The 16224-nt window shown below is 36.0% G+C and overlaps 1 protein-coding gene across 2 annotated transcripts in view; it reads left to right on the top strand.

Moving 5' to 3' along the window:
* Positions 1–16224, top strand: part of ABCD3 (ATP binding cassette subfamily D member 3) — a 33968-nt gene that overhangs the window by 12683 nt on the left and 5061 nt on the right. The window contains exons 2-21 of one of the 2 annotated variants that reach the window (XM_075508330.1): positions 1650–1686; positions 4048–4146; positions 5765–5853; positions 6743–6812; positions 7687–7784; positions 8439–8562; positions 9559–9615; positions 10838–10980; positions 11394–11463; positions 11916–11985; positions 12114–12211; positions 12290–12381; positions 12924–13012; positions 13089–13161; positions 14227–14290; positions 14686–14763; positions 14857–14922; positions 15025–15114; positions 15332–15451; positions 15887–15991. In XM_075508330.1, coding sequence (XP_075364445.1) covers positions 1650–1686; positions 4048–4146; positions 5765–5853; positions 6743–6812; positions 7687–7784; positions 8439–8562; positions 9559–9615; positions 10838–10980; positions 11394–11463; positions 11916–11985; positions 12114–12211; positions 12290–12381; positions 12924–13012; positions 13089–13161; positions 14227–14290; positions 14686–14763; positions 14857–14922; positions 15025–15114; positions 15332–15451; positions 15887–15991 — 1732 coding nt within the window. Of the gene's footprint in view, positions 1–1649; positions 1687–4044; positions 4147–5764; positions 5854–6742; positions 6813–7686; positions 7785–8438; positions 8563–9558; positions 9616–10837; positions 10981–11393; positions 11464–11915; positions 11986–12113; positions 12212–12289; positions 12382–12923; positions 13013–13088; positions 13162–14226; positions 14291–14685; positions 14764–14856; positions 14923–15024; positions 15115–15331; positions 15452–15886; positions 15992–16224 lie in introns of both variants that reach the window. The other variant, XM_075508329.1, reaches the window with a different exon arrangement.

Genomic DNA, 16224 nt, shown 5'->3' with positions numbered 1-16224 from the left:
ACTACTTTTCTCGTAGTCCCAAACCAGATGTGATTGGACTGATCCATACGCAAGGACACTTTTTAAAAGATAGGTCAGTCTTTGCACTTTGAAAAATTACAAGATGTATTGAGAAGTTTCTTGTACCAGCAATACATTGCCCCTATGTCACCAGGATGTAGTCTCTAACTAGATTGTTTCCTAGACTTTGCACAGAAACAGTTACTGTTTCTGCAGACATGCTTCCATCATGGCCTGATTAAGTGTTATATCTCTTCTGAACTTTTATTAAGTTATTTCTCCCCCAGTCTGCCCTCTGCCACCCTTCATGTTCTTTGTTCTGTATTTTGCACAAGTAGTCTTAGAAGATTTTTTTTCTCCTCCTCTCAGGCTTCCATCTCACTATTACCTTTATGTTTTGTTAAACTGGCATCTCTCCCTTCTCACTTGCATGGTCTCCTCCTTCCCTTCTTTTCTCATATTCTTCTGCTACCTTGCCTCTTCCTTCCATAATAATTATTTCTCTTCATTGGTCAGTGACATTCATAGATCTTTCTAATCATCATAAATTAAAATAGGCATGGTTTCATCCTAGATATTTTCTTTGCAGAGCTTTAAAGCACAAGTGTGAAATGATGCTGTTGATGAAGTTGCGGGATAACTGGTTGTGTGGCAGTCTGCAGTTGTTTTGATGTTGTAGGCAGAAGGAGCAGTGCCTTTCATAGTTTCTGCTTCCCTGTAATTTCCTAGGTACTGTCTTGAAAGTGTATGAATATTGTAGTTTTAAGGCAGCCTGCTCTCACTATTTTAGTATGATGGTTGAGAAAAAGGTTACAATTTAATATGGTTAGCTGTCAGTTTTAAACTACATAAATGCATAAGTGCTCCCAACAGCTTCATGTGCTTGTCTGATGTTTGAATATGCAGAAAGGCAGACAGACTATAACTGTCTTATATGTCAGCTTGTCTTTCTTAAAAGGAGAGGAAGAAGAATAGCATTGTACTTTTGAATTTGTTTAGCACTAGTTGATAAATATTTTTCCTCTAACTGTTCTGTAAAATGCAGGGGAAGGAAAAAGGACGGAATAAAAAACTAGCTCCCCTTCTAATGCACACCTTTGCAGCAACTTGGTTTTACAGGATCTGACTTTTTTTCCCCTGCAGCGCATGTTTATGAACAAATAATCTTTATATATAGTAAAATGTGTTATTTGAAAGTCAAATACAATGCAAAACAAATCTGGTTGGCTTATGTAGATAGTGCAAAAACATCAAAGTTGGGTTGCTTGGATTGCTGAATCTGCATTTGTCTAGTTTTTGTTTGTGGTCAGTGGAACCATGTAGCCATGCTTGCAAAGTATATGTTAGAAACATAAAAACACTGGGAGTTCATGGTACAAAAGCCAAAGTAAAGCAAAACTCGGAGGTGAAAAAGGGAGACAGTTTCCCTACATGAAACTGAATGCTGGAAGGAGTAAGGTTTCATTGAAATAGTATAAAAACAACACAAAAGTTTGATATAAAAGGTAGACCTCTTGTGAAGACACTGTACTGCTTTGAAAGAAATAGATAGGGATATATTCCCAAACTTTCCTTTTTGTCTCTTCTGTGTAGAGATCAAGACAAAGAAATGTGTGTTAATAACAAGTAAAATATTTTTTCCTCTGCAGTAAAAGAAGGGGAAACCAAGCGTTGCAGAACAATGAGGTAATTCTTTCTTCATGTAATATATTTTTGATAATTTGAAGTAATACTGGTAATATTTTTAACTTTAAGTCCCGTAATTGTAGTTTTATTTTGGACAGAATGATGGCTATGGTGCAAGTGTGGTTTGAATGATACTTTCAGACTTGCAGTGGTGAAACAAGTGGAAGAATCAGGTTAATCACATATGGCTGAAGTTTGACTGCATAATGATATGTGCTTGATGTATACCGAGTGCTTTTTCATCTCTTTGTGCCTTATGAATGTTTAAGGACTAGTGTTGTAAGTTTGGCTGTACGCATAGCAACAAACAAGGTGCCTGTAGATTTTGTATGACTTGTATTTGCTTTTTATTTAAAAGAAAAAAGCATGGAACAAGATGTAGAGTCTGACCATTTCTAAAAAGTACTTCAAACTTCTGGTAGAAGGTTTGGCGTTTCCCTGGTCTTTTGTGTGTTTGTTAATTCATTTATTTGAAAAGGATAGATTATATCCCTATAAGTCAAGGTTTTTTTTCATGTTCAAATAAAATACAACAGTTAATTCAAAGGGCAGAGCCCATAACTGGAAATATTGGGTGATATGATGGTATGAATAGATAACTAGTCTGCATACTTCCGTCTTCGCTGAAAACTTAAGAAAAGGCTTGCACTGGATAAATATAAAGCTGTATGCAAGCATCGTGTTAACTTCTAGCCAGACCTTGACTGCACTATCTGCCATAAACACTTGTATGTTGCATAGCTATACCTATTTCTAAAGGTCTTAACTAGCCTTCTCTTATTCTTACCCATCTTGGATATAATTATACTGAATGAGGAATTAACAGTCTAAGGAAAAAAAACCTCTGGGAAAGAAGATATTGGAATTAATTTAAGTGCAACACAAAAGTAGAAATGGAGATGAGATGAATAGAAAGGAAGAACAGGTTCAGATCAGACATCAAATATGTTTAGTCAGGTACTCCTAGAAATTTTGCACATCAAACATTGTGTTTGTCATTTCTATTACAGAAAAGCAATAACGTGTGTAGGGTCATGCTTCATTAGGCCTGGACAGTAGTCTTTAGTTGTTGGGATTGCTTGAATTTTTGTGTAAATAATTTTTAATTGAAATATTTTTATCATCTACCATATAGCATCTGATCTGGCTAGAATTTTTATCTGTAGCTTGTGTTCACATAGTTTTTTGAAAAGGACAGGACTATAGTTGACTTAATCCCATGAAAAACAGGTGTAGGCTTATTCACAGTGCATTCAGAGTAAATTTGTGTTTGGTGGGGCTGAGAGCTTGCACTTGTTGCCCATCATGTTGCATATGTAAACAGTAAGTGAAGAGGTTAAGTTGGGGTCTTTGTGCAAGTTTCTGTGGTTTAATCATCCTTAGAAATAAAAAAAATAGAGTGCTTGATAGGATTGTCTGAGTTGATTAATGGTGAATCACAGGCTACTTTTTTTGTCTTCCATATCCTGTCTCCCTAGTTTTTTCTTTCAGGTTTGCTGTCTGAGTATGTTGTAGTATTACTATAGGTGTTGATACCTTGTGCTTCACATGAGCCTTGGGTAGCAAAGATAGCAGAATTAGGTTGATTAGACAGGACTTGTTTTAAGTACACACGTATGCCCTTTTAGTCTGTTTTCAGGACTGAATCCTTATGTCACAACTGTAAAAGGAAAGAAAGAAAAGATACCTGGACCTTAGCTTTTTAAAAGGTATTCAGGTTAGTAGAGACAGAAGATTTGGGTTATATAGGGTAAACAAATACAACTGACCCAAATAAAAAGTGTTTGGGTACAGGAGGGGTTTTGAGTCTGGTAGATTTAGCTCACTAGGAGTGTGTTGCACTGTTTTTAAAGGAATAACAAGTTCTGGTTTCACTTGAAGCAAGTTTGGGCTGTACAGTCAAGGGGTTCAAACCATTGATGGTCTAGACAAATAATGGAAGGCATCTTTAAAAATACTGGCTGATAGTGTCTTCTAGAGACAAGCAATGTTAAGAGATGGCAGATTGCATTGTAATTGGATGTTTTAATGCTATGGTCTGCATTGTTTGTGTATCACTTTTAACATAGATTTGAAATAAATATTATTTTGTATCATGGCAGCTACTTCCTATTGCAATTTGTTTTGATAGCTTAGTACTCTTACTTAGGATTTCTGTTAGCTGTGAGGGCATATGCTCCCAATTCTTACATTTCATTTAACTTGTGTAAGCAAGTCTTAAATTGGAGGAAAATATTGCAAATGCTGCAGAAGAAAGGTAGCTGTAGATAACTTGGATAGGGAAAATACCACATCAACATTTAAATAATACGTTACCAAAAAATCTCACTTTTCTTGTTTTGCTTGTTCTATGTGAAGCAGAAAGAGGGAAAAAAGGAGCGAGCAATGGTGGACAGAGTGTTTTTTGCAAGAATATGTCGAATCCTGAAAATAATGGTCCCTAGAACACTTTGTAAAGAGGTAAGCATTGCCTGCAGTAACAAATAAAAATGAGCATTTTTGGAGTCAAGTTTTCTTTTGTAATTACATCAGAATTTAAACAAAAGCATATACCTTGCTTGAATAGGACTAAATTATACTATATGTTTTAAAATAGCAACATATCAATATAAAAATCTACATGTATGTTCAGTTGTTAGATCACTAAAAAGTTGCATTCTGGTTTCAATTCAAAAGTTCATTCTGGTTTCAAGGTAAGCCATTTACTGTCAGCTAATAACTGCTATCTGTAGCATATCTTCTTTTAAAAGGACATCCAGGTTTTGTTTGATTCGATGCAAGGTAGTATACTTCTCTGTGCAAATGCTTCTTATCTTTAAATAGCATGCTGTTCATCCATAATTTTGCTTTTGTAACTTATATCTAGGCCAACCCTTATTAGAAAGTGAATTTGTCAAAAAGTCTGTTAGCATCATTTCAGGACAGCTATGCAGACTAGAATTTAGCAAGGTAAAATTGTTTCCCTCAGCATCTTTCTCATGCTTTCCAGAACACTTACATTTTTTTAAAAGAGCATTAGTTGAGCTCAGAACTTAAGTGATGAACTGTAATATATTAGAACTTCAACATACATCGGGCACAAGAGCAATGAATTCCAATGTACAGAATGTAGAACAAGCATGGCAGCTAGCTAGCCTGGATGAACAGGGACCTTCGACGGCTCATTCACAAAAAGGAAGTACACAGAAGGCAGAAGCATGGATGGGAATGCTTCTGAGAGAGCTGACAGAGCTGGTCTCCATCAACTTCAAAAGGTCATGGCCATCAGAAGAGGTTACTGATAATCCCCAAAAAACCCAAACAGCATGTCCATCTTCAAAACCGAATATACTGGCAGCTACAGGCTGGTCAGCTTTACCATATTCCTGGTAAGGCTGTGAGCAAATCCTTCTGGAAGCTAACTCCGACCACATGAAGGACAAAAAAGTGACTGCAAACAGCCAGCCTGGATTTATGAATGGCAGATCATGCCTTACTAACCTGATTGCTTTCAGTGATGAGATGACTGGCAGTGTGGATAAGGGAAGAACAGGGGATGTTGAATACTTTGGTTTTAGCGAGGCCTTGAGCCTAACGTCTCCCCTAGCACCCTGATAGGCAAACTGAATTGGCTGGATGACTGGACAACGAGGTGGATGGACAACTGGCTGGACTTTTGGTTTTTGATCAATGGTACAAGGTGTGACTGCCTACTAGTGGCCCTGTTTTGAGTGAGGAGTGGAGTAGGTGACCTTCAGAGGTCCCTTGCGACCTGTATGACCCTGTGCTTATAGCAGAAAAGTGTCTCGGAATAGCAGTAACTTCTTTATCCCTGCAGTCTTCCATCTTATAAGATGTGTCCAGTATGTGTATCAACCAAATACACCTTTTAAAAGACAAAGTTTCTTCATAAAAATGTAATCAGTATTCTATTAAAAATATTGTATGCTAATGTGTCTCCTGCAAAGTAAGCAAATATTGCATTAGCTGGGGGCAGCAGGGTCATATTTTTCTGCTTAGATGCGGTTGGACCACTTACTAGGAAAAAGTGGTGAATTTTATCCATTGTTTAACTGTTACGCTTGTATGTTTGTACTAGACAGGTTATTTGCTGCTTATTGCTGTGATGCTGGTAGTCCGCACATATTGTGATATTTGGATGATTCAAAATGGAACAGTCATTGAAAGGTATCTATAAACTTGTTATTTTTAAACATTCTTTCTTGTGTTTAACAGGGGAAGTAATCTGTCAGAACACACATTCAGACATGAAACAGTTGGAAAATTGATATAGTTGCAGTTTTTGGGGGAGGGGGATCCTTATATTTTCTGAAAGAAAAAAGTTCATTTTTAATCAACTGTTTTTCTGCTGTTGGACACAATTTTTTTTTTTTTAACCAAAATTTATGTATTAAATGATTTTCAGTTCTTTTGGTCACATTTTGTACACTGAAGGCTCTAAATCTTATGTTGATCTGAACGTCCAAGAGGGCACTTCAGAATAGTGGCATAGTGGTTCTATGGCATAGACTCAGACATGTTGTTTGGATATTAGGACTGTTACTTCTTCCTAATGAGCTGTTTGCTCTTTAGATTGAGAAACACAATGCTTTTTGTCTTAATGTTTTAGGAAGTGTTTTCTAGACTGATTATTCTTGTTGCTGTTGTTGCTAATTGAAGCAAGTCAGAATTTGTCTTGAAGTGTAATTCAAAATGATATTGTATTTCAGGAGAGTCTTTCAGTGCTTTGTAGAATGGAAGGACTGCTTTGTTCCTCTCTTGTGAGAATCTATGAAAGCAAAGAAGGAAACGACCTGGTATTCTGTGCCATGAATTTCTGAGCCCTTAATGCAGGCAGTTACTGCAGGAGCAGAAGGGAGATAATTGCTTAGTCTGTCACTTACCACTTAACTTACAGAAGTCTGTCATACTTGATCCTACAGCTGATATTACGTGTTTCCATGATGATTTTTTTTTACCTCTGTGTGGTCCACTGAGAATTTGTCCACTTCAGACATGCTAGCTTATACTTCCTTGTTTCTCTTGCAACTAACTCTTAGCTGATGGTCGTTTACAGTGCTATCATTGGCCGCAGCAGAAAAGACTTCAGGAAATACTTGTTCAACTTCATCACCGCAATGCCTGCTGTAAGTGCTTTTCTTGTGCCAGCCTTTTAGTAGAACATATTTTAAATGTAAATTAAGAATGTGAGGAAAAGATCTCAAATGAGTGTCTTAAAACCCATGGAAACTAGTTGTTTTACACGCAGGTCTGTATTAAGATGGATTTCATTTTCTGGCTCCAGTGTGTGGGAGACTTTATCCGCATGTTTCCCTGTTGATTGCTACTATTTTTCTGACAGATATGTTTAGGTTTTCAGGTTGGTTTTGTTGATGGCGATTTTGACTGATAGCTTAACGTGCCGTCTGTAGTACTGCATAGTAACATCTTATGGATTGGGTGATGTTTCAACGTTGTAGGTGTGGGATTCTCTTGACGCCATTGAAGATGACGATTCCTTCTTAGTCTTTAATTTTTGTATTTCTTATAGCTTCTTCTGAGAACTGTTATGTTTTTTTCCACCTTTTAATTTCCCTTCAGCTTGTCAACAGCTCTGACCTGCCCCAGATAGAAATAATTGTTACTACCTAATAGATAATGTAATTGGTTTACAATAGATTTAAAAATTATTTGATCAATTTAAGGTAGTGATTGTCAAACGGTAGCTCTTTTCTAGAGCTTGTCAGAAGAGCTGAAGATACGCTATATGAACATAGTTTTATATTAAATCCTTTGATGTGGTGAGATCCACTGGGAACTGGAGTTTTCAGAAATGTAGACAGAAACCTAATCAGTGGTCCTGCAGATGCTATATGGTTGGTGTTATGTGTGTTAATAGTATTATTGACTTCAAGGGGAGAATTCACCTGTTCTAAAGTGTTTGCACAATCTATGCTGCAAACTGATCTAAGTATATTAAATTTTGTTAGCTAAATATTGAAATATGGTCTCTTATTTTAGATCTCCTTAGTGAATAACTTCCTGAAGTATGGTCTGAATGAATTGAAACTTTGCTTCCGAGTAAGGCTTACCAGATACCTGTACGAGGAATATCTTAAGTAAGTAACACCTTGTTAATGTCTAAGGGTTTTAAAAACTAAATTGATTAAAATCAAACCAAATCATTTTAAGTACATAGTAAGAAGGGAGCAAGGTGCTTAATAGGTTGGGTGTACTGTTCAGAAAAGGCTTTTGGTTGCAATTAACTTGCAGTTAAGGATGAGTGGCTTGTCCAGGTTGTATATGGCACAGATATAAAGACAGCAAAGTTGGCTCAATTAGGAAAAACAATAGTGCACTGTACTGCTTCCATTACTGGGTCAGCTCCCAAAGTACTTCAGTTGCTTTCATATAGGGCTAATAATCTTGCAGCCTGAATTGGATGCATGAACTTGAGTAGCTGCTTATGTCCTTCTGCACTGAATTTTGGTTGTCAGATGTGCTGATGCAGAGTTTGTGAGGGTTTTCTAACTCTAAGTGCAGCAGCAGTGCATAGAGCAGCACGGGCCTGAGCTTCTACTAAGACATCCTGGAGCCTAAACAGTTCTGCAGGATTTAATGTGGATCTAGTCAGGCAGAAGCACAAGCCATGTTGAATCCATACAGTCATTTAATGTTTGCACTACTTTCCATCTCAGTTGTATGAAGCAGGGGGGTTCCAGTGATTTGAGATCCTAGGTAGTGAATTTTTTTCTGCCATTGTTTTGTTTCAGAGCTTATACATACTACAAAATGGGAAATCTGGACAACAGAATAGCTAATCCAGATCAACTCCTTACACAGGATGTGGAAAAATTCTGTAACAGTGTAGTGGACCTGTACTCGAACCTCAGCAAGGTAGGTCTTTTCAGAGAGAACTTTGAGTAATAGCTGTGGATGTTTAGGATGTGATGTCAGAGCTCAAAATAATTGCTTGCATTTATATGTGTATTGCTTGGATTATGATGCTAAAAAAAATTGTTTATGATAGTTTCACACTCTGTGGTTTCCATGACCTCTGCTAAAGCACTATTGTGGATTGTTACAATTTGTATTAAGTTTTCTTTTAAAGAACTTAACACATTCTTTTGCAGATGAGCAGTGATGAGTAGGCTTTCTCAGCTAGTTACGTTTCAGAAGAAAACCAATGGCTAGCTTTTAGTATACTTTTATTAAAAAGGTATATTTTTACCATACAATATGAATATTATTTTGGCTAGGGAGGTGTGGTTGAATAAGCACTTGTCTCTGTTTCTAGTGTAAATTTTAGGGGTTTTAGGTAATGAAGTAGAATACTATTGAAATTTTTAGACTAAATTTTTTTTGATGCTATGTTGTTCATACAAGCAGAGGTATAAAGCAAAATACAAGTTGATTTGTTCAAAAACTTCTGGCTACAAAACCTGTGGTCCAGCTGCTCTAGCTTTGAGAGAGTGTGTATGGAACAGGCTGCTTGCAAATTGGAACATTGCTTCTATCAGGTACATAGTGAACTATATAGCATTATTCTGCTTGGTATTTCTCACGATTACTTCAGTTAAGAATTCCAATTTTGCTTAGTGAGCAGAGTGTTATTACAGACCTAAAATGGTGAAGTACTTTTTTTATACGGTATGTACTTTATCTGAAGATCATGATGCTTTTATGCTCAATTCTTGAGTGAATGTTTTCAGGAAAATGTCATGTGGCTGAGATTCCTTTTGTTTTAGCATTTAGCTTGTATAATAGGTTAACCAGTCTTGTGCTTTTAATGCAGAGCTATAACTATTCTTGGGGTGGTTGGTGGTTTCTGGACTGCTTTATATTTGTGTTATGTTGGTGTTCTAATGCTTTTTTTCTATGCTTCTCTTACAGCCCTTCTTGGATATAGTTTTGTATATCTTCAAGCTAACAAGTGCAATAGGAGCTCAGGTAAATTGAGCGGAGTTTTTAGCGCTATAAGCAAATTTTCCCTTCTTCGGTTATAGCCTTGTACCTATTTGGAGTCTGAGGACTCTAGATGTTAGTTAAAGATTCATCCATTATTTGAAGGGATATACTGAAAATATGCCTTTACACTTAATGTTTTGTATGCGGTAGTGCTCTATATCTTGAGGCAAGCAAAATAAAAAACAGAATTTGCCGGCATTTGATCAACTATTTTAAGAAACAAGAAAGGTCTTTATTTTCTTCTAGCAGTTACTTGGGAATCCCATTTAGTGCAGTACCCTTCTGGCTGCTTTTATCTTGCGTGACTTCCATTTAAGAGAGAAAATAAGCTTTCTGTTTCTTTACAGCCTCTATAAAGGTGAGCCATTCCTTGCATTGAGCTGTATGACCATTATATTCTTCTCCCTCCTCCCCCCGCAGATGAATCATTACAGAAATAATTCTTCAGCTTAGTAAAATGATACATTATCAAAAATGTTCAGGGTTTGACAAGACGTAACTCTGGGACACATGATGTGGATTTTGTAGAAATAGACTGCAGTAAGGCTTAGCTGAACCTTGGTAATTTTTCCAGTCTCAGATGTCTTTGCATTGTTCTCTATAATACTTAGTTATTACAGGGAGTTTATGCCAAATTCAGTTTATGCCTTGGTTTTATGCCATGCCACACTTCAGTAATATGTAAGCATGCTGTTTGGGAGCCCTGGTCTATTGCAGCTTAGGATTCAGAAGAGTAAGAGATCCCTACCAGGACTGCTTGAGAGAAACAGGAAGTGTGTTGGAGATGTATGGATCAAAGAAGGGAATGGATTGAAATATTGACTGTTATGACAGTGTAGCAAATACAGAGAAAAAGAAGTAGGTAGAAATGAAGGAGAGGCAATGAGAAAGGACCAGGAAATTATTAGTGAAATAAGCTAGGACAGTGGAACATGGAGATCGCACTGGCTGAGTAGTAAAACTTGAGTAGAAGGCTGGGATGGGAAGGGCATCTGGGGACAGAGAATTAGTAAAATTAGTAAAACAGTATCTACAGCACAAAAGAAAGGAACATGATGGGAATTGCAAGAGTAATTGAATTGGTAATGTAGACACGTGGGAGGTGAGAATCAAGGGATTTGTGCTTTCTGAGCATTTTGGGTACAGATGTTGCAGTTTGAGACCATCTAGATGGTAAGCTTTTATTCTTTTTTGATATTCACAGGGTCCAGCTAGCATGATGGCGTACTTGATTGTTTCAGGGTTTTTCCTTACACGTTTAAGGAGACCAATTGGCAAGATGACTATTATAGAACAAAAATATGAAGGGGAGTACAGATACGTCAACTCACGGCTTATTACAAACAGGTATAGATTTACTTGGATGGCAAGATATAAGTGACAAAGTACTACTGTGGTGTAAATGGAAGCTGTATGTTAAAATATATTTGGAAAGTCTGATCAGTTCTGAGCAAAATGTTTGCATTTTTATGCAGATTATTATTAAATAATTTGTATGTGTGTTATATTCCTAATTCAAAAGACAAACTGTAGCTGGGGTATAATAAGCTTATGTTCTACTGTTGTGAAAAAGTACAAGCTCTTATTTCATAAGGTAACTGAAGGAACTATATTCCTGGGTTTTATGGCTGACTTTTTGAAAAACTGTCTTTAACAAAATGAAGTTGCATTCTTTGTGGGTTTGGTGGTGGTGGTTTTTTTGTTGGTTTTTGTGGTTTTTGGTTTTTTGGTTTTTTTGGTTTTTTTTTTTTTTTTTTTAGTGAAGAAATTGCTTTTTATAATGGAAACTTGAGAGAAAAACAGACTATCCACAAAACCTTCCGTAAACTGGTAAGACTTCTTTTATCTTTTAAAACATTCTAAGCAAAACTTCAATAAATTTTATCATGGTGATTCTTGACATATATTAATGTAAATTGAATTATAGTGGCTTGGTGTTTATGCTGCTACAGTCATTAGATTTAAAAATAAACTAGTAGGCTATAAGCAGAACACAAGTTTCTGATAGAATGGTCTTTCTCTTGCCACTGACCTCCTTTTCACCCACCACAATTACTGTTCTCTTGCTGCTTAGTTTCACATGTAGGTTGTTCGATCTAGAGCGCAAGTCTTTGCGAGCAGGGATACTTGTGCAGTGGTTGTCACAGTTAGGTGACAGATGTCGTTGAGGTATATTTGACTTACTAAAAAATAACTATATTTGGAATCAAACTTCTGTAAAATAATAAAAGATAGTAAAACAGGTAATATAGTTTGACCTCTTTTCTTCTGTAACTTACCAGGTGGAACATTTGCATAATTTCATCCTGTTCCGGTTCTCTATGGGTTTCATTGATACTATCATTGCCAAATGTAAGTGTTTTGTCCAGTGCTAATGGACTGCTGTAAATAATAAAGTGCTAAACTTTTTACATGAGAATTCTCTTTTTTTCTTATTGCTTCAGTTAATGTGTAGCTTAATATTTACTCTTAAACTGCAGACCTTGCCACTGTGGTTGGTTACCTAGTTGTTAGTCGTCCATTTTTGAACCTGGCCGATCCTCGTCATCAGAATAGTACTCACGCAGAACTTTTGGAGGTAAATAGAACAGAATTAAAACAATTTCCCGAATTTAAATTTTGTTAGTCCACATAAAGAAACTTTCTTCTACTCTAGGATTACTACCAAAGTGGAAGAATGTTACTGAGAATGTCTCAAGCTTTGGGCAGAATAGTCCTAGCAGGCCGTGAAATGACAAGATTGGCTGGGTAAGCTTAAGAGTGGTTGCGTAAAATAGTCTTTCTTAAAGTTATGTTATTGCTGTTTCTCATCTCATTTTAAGAAACTGACTGTAGAACTAAAACAAAATTACTTTATCTGCTTTGTTTATTGCAGCACCCTAAAAATCTAGAAATTAAAAACATTTTATGCTGAAAACGTATTTGAACACGTGCTAATTACGTCCACTAGTAATTTCATATCTGAATAGTAGCAGCATAGAGTTTGAATGTTTGATTGAAAAGACATTGTCAAATGCTCGTAAATCAATTATGTATTGATTATTTACCAAACTATTCTTTTTTTTTTTTTACATCCTAAGAAGAAAAGTTATCAAATACAGGAAAAGGTTCTTGTAAATATTGTGAATATTGGAAAACCTCAGTGCAACTCTAAAATGTAAACATTCTGTTTCTATGCTGGGTTGAGTAACTTTGTCATTTTGACAGTTTAATAGAGTACTCATTAGAGCTTCTATGGATTTCCAAAACTTCTAAAGATTAATTACTTATAGGTCGTTTATTTATTTTAGTTTCACAGCTCGAATTACAGAATTAATGCAAGTTCTGAAGGACTTGAATAGTGGCAAATATCAGCGTACTATGGTGTCGCAAGAAAAAGGTAGATGTGACATAATATGAAATATGTGCATCTCTATGTAGTGCTCCGGTCTCTAATACTTTTTCCTTAATTTAAGATGGAGATAAAAAACAAGCTTTGCCTTTGATACCTGGATCTGGAGAAATTATCAACGCTGATAACCTTATCAAGTATGTTTACAAAGTTTCCACAACTTCAATATTTTTAACGTAGTCTGGCTTTTAAGTCTTTCCCTCTACCACTGTTAATAGAGGTTTTAATACACATTATTAAAATATGCAATTCCTGTTGTACTATAGTTTATTTCCAGATAATTCCACCTCCCTCCTGCTCAGCATTTCTATTCTGTAGGTCAGTCCTTGTCCTCTCATGTTAGCAGAAGACATAATATGCTGTCTGGACGTAGCCTTTTTGGTAACATTTCCTGCTGTCCTTTGGAATATGACTTCCTAGACCATTTTGTTAACACTTTATCAAATTTCTTCTTAGAAATATGTTGGTTGCAGATTTTATTCCATGATGTAATTGAGCTGTAGAAATCAGCGGCAAGTCTGTATTCAGTTTCAAAATATTTGCTTGTATTTCTGTATGTTTGGACAGTTCATTGATGTACTCAAGTAGCAGTCAATTCCTCACTTCTTTGCAGTCTGAGGAACATAGTATTGACATAGTAGTACTACTTAAAGGCATACAGTAAAGCCAGTTAAGAGATTAAATAGCCTCAATCTGCTCAATGTAGAAAGCAGATAGTGGAGCAGAGGGGAAATAGGAAGGGAAGAGGGAAAGGAGATGATAGAGCTATTCTTATTATTTAAAAAAAAAAAAAAAGCAAGGGGGAGGTGAGCAGAGAAGTCATTCGTTGTGTATCCTCGAACTAATAGAATACACTTCCACTAGCAGGTTTAAAATGAAGTGCATCCTTAAATGTAGGTTTATACCCACAAGATGTTTTGGAGACCAAAGGCTTAGAAGGAGTTAAAAAACAAATATATGAAGGAAAAAAAAAATCTGTAGATGTTTGTTAAACGTTAGGATACCACTTTTGGTTCAAGAACTTCCTTAGCTGTTAATAGTTGGAAACTGGGACAGTGTACTGAATGAACTACTGCTGAAGTCTTGCCCTATTCCTTAAATCTCTGAGTAAGCATGTAGTATTTAGCTGCTTTTAGGCAACTGATTTTTGGTTTTGTTTTGTTTGTTTGTTTGCTTGGTTTTTAATGTTGCAATACAAATAGGTTTGATCATGTTCCTTTGGTGACACCTAATGGAGATGTTTTGATTCAAGACCTTAACTTTGAGGTAAGTTTTTTAATATCGTAAAAAGCTATATTCATATAAAATTTTTGAAGTGAAGATTATAATTTCAGAGGTAATCTGATTTATAAAACAACGTGCAAACAAAAATGGAGAGGTGCTTATATGATGTGCTTAAATTTGAACAAAATTAATCATCATGTTAGTTAAAAAAAAAAAAAAAGGCAATAAGCTATTTTCCCAAAAAATGTTTGTTACAAGTGTGTCGTCTTCCAGCTGCAGTTGGTGCTAAACTAGTTGGAAAAAAAAACATTATTGGTGGAAATTACCCATTTTAATGTCAACAAGCCTATGAGAATACCACCTTGTCGTCTTATTTGTAGAAGCTTTCACCAGTACTTTCTCACTACCCTTTTAATGTGTTGGCTTTGCATTTTTAGGTTCGATCTGGTGCAAACGTTCTGATTTGTGGGCCAAATGGGTGTGGGAAGAGCTCACTCTTTCGTGTACTTGGTGAGGTAAGGGAACTTTTTTAAATAAATGGAGGAGAATCCAAAGCACTGTTGTAATTGGACTTTTTTGGTCAAGTTTAAACCTTTTTCTTGTTGCAGTTGTGGCCTTTGTTTGGTGGCCGTTTAACAAAACCTGTAAGAGGAAAGTTGTTCTATGTTCCACAGGTGAGGCAAAGTACTTTAATTGACAGTAGTATTCTCTTTCTTCCTGGTTTGACTATGTTTAGAAATATTTGACATACCTTTCTGTTTCTAACTGTATCTCAGAGACCATATATGACTCTTGGAACGCTCAGAGATCAAGTTATATATCCAGATACTTTAGAAGAGCAGAGAAAGAAAGGGATTTCTGATCAGGTAATGATAATCAGTTCATTAACACTTTGTCTTGCTTAAGATGAGTAATGCTTCAGATTTTAAAATACTGAAATTGGTATTAAAAACACTGCACTTAGTTTGTTTTTAATATTTATCAGGGTTGATAGTACACCAGTATAACCCTTTATAACCTTTTTCAATAATTTCTTTATTAAGTTCACTTAAGGTCTATTTGTCATTCCTGTTTCAATAAAAGGTGCTGAAGGAGTACTTGGACAATGTCCAGCTGGGTCAAATCTTGGAACGTGAAGGAGGCTGGGATAGTGTTCAGGATTGGATGGATGTACTCAGCGGGGGAGAAAAACAGAGAATGGCAGTATGTCTCAAAAGCATACATATTTAACAAATACAGGACGTAGGTTGAAAATGTAATCTGAATTGTAAGCAATTTTTTAAAATCTAAATATTTTACTTAAAGAAGAAACCCCCAAAATGTGTAATACCTGAATACTGAGAAAACAGCCTAAAATAGTGCCTATTGTACTCAAAATTCAATAGGAAATGTTGCCCTTTTACCACACCTTACACTTCAGTTATATAAACAGAAGTTCTAAAATAATTGGTTTTTGAAAAAAAAAAAAAAGGAAAGATGATATACAGCTCTCAGATTGTCAGGCTTCAGTGGGTGCCAACTTAAAAGAAATTCCCTTGCCACAGTACATTTTTGGACACTAATTCTTAGTTTAACTTCTAACACTGCATTGTTGGTTGTAGTTCTGTATCCACAGTAGTGTTTTGGTTTGCATTCCAGATGGCAAGGTTATTTTATCATAAGCCTCAGTTTGCAATTCTGGATGAATGCACCAGTGCTGTTAGCGTTGATGTAGAAGGCTACATCTACAGCCACTGCCGAAAGGTAAGCTCTTTGTTGCTAGAATTATACTTCTGTATGTTAACAGAAACTTAAAATGATGCAAGATGCACTCTTCCTTATGCCTAGTGCAGATTACAAAAAAAAAAAAGGCTTAGAAGGGCATGTAAGGACCCTTTATGCACACTAGAATTCAGTAATTCTTTTGTAGTGTTAATATAATTTAGAAGTACATGTGGCCTCCGTATATCAGAGAACTCTTACTTAACTGGTAAGTA

The sequence above is a fragment of the Mycteria americana genome, chromosome 7, assembly GCF_035582795.1.
Source record: "Mycteria americana isolate JAX WOST 10 ecotype Jacksonville Zoo and Gardens chromosome 7, USCA_MyAme_1.0, whole genome shotgun sequence".
In the NCBI taxonomy this organism is placed as follows: Eukaryota; Metazoa; Chordata; class Aves; order Ciconiiformes; family Ciconiidae; genus Mycteria; species Mycteria americana.
Note: the sequence above shows the minus strand (reverse complement) of the source record. Positions and strands in the feature narration are given on the sequence as shown.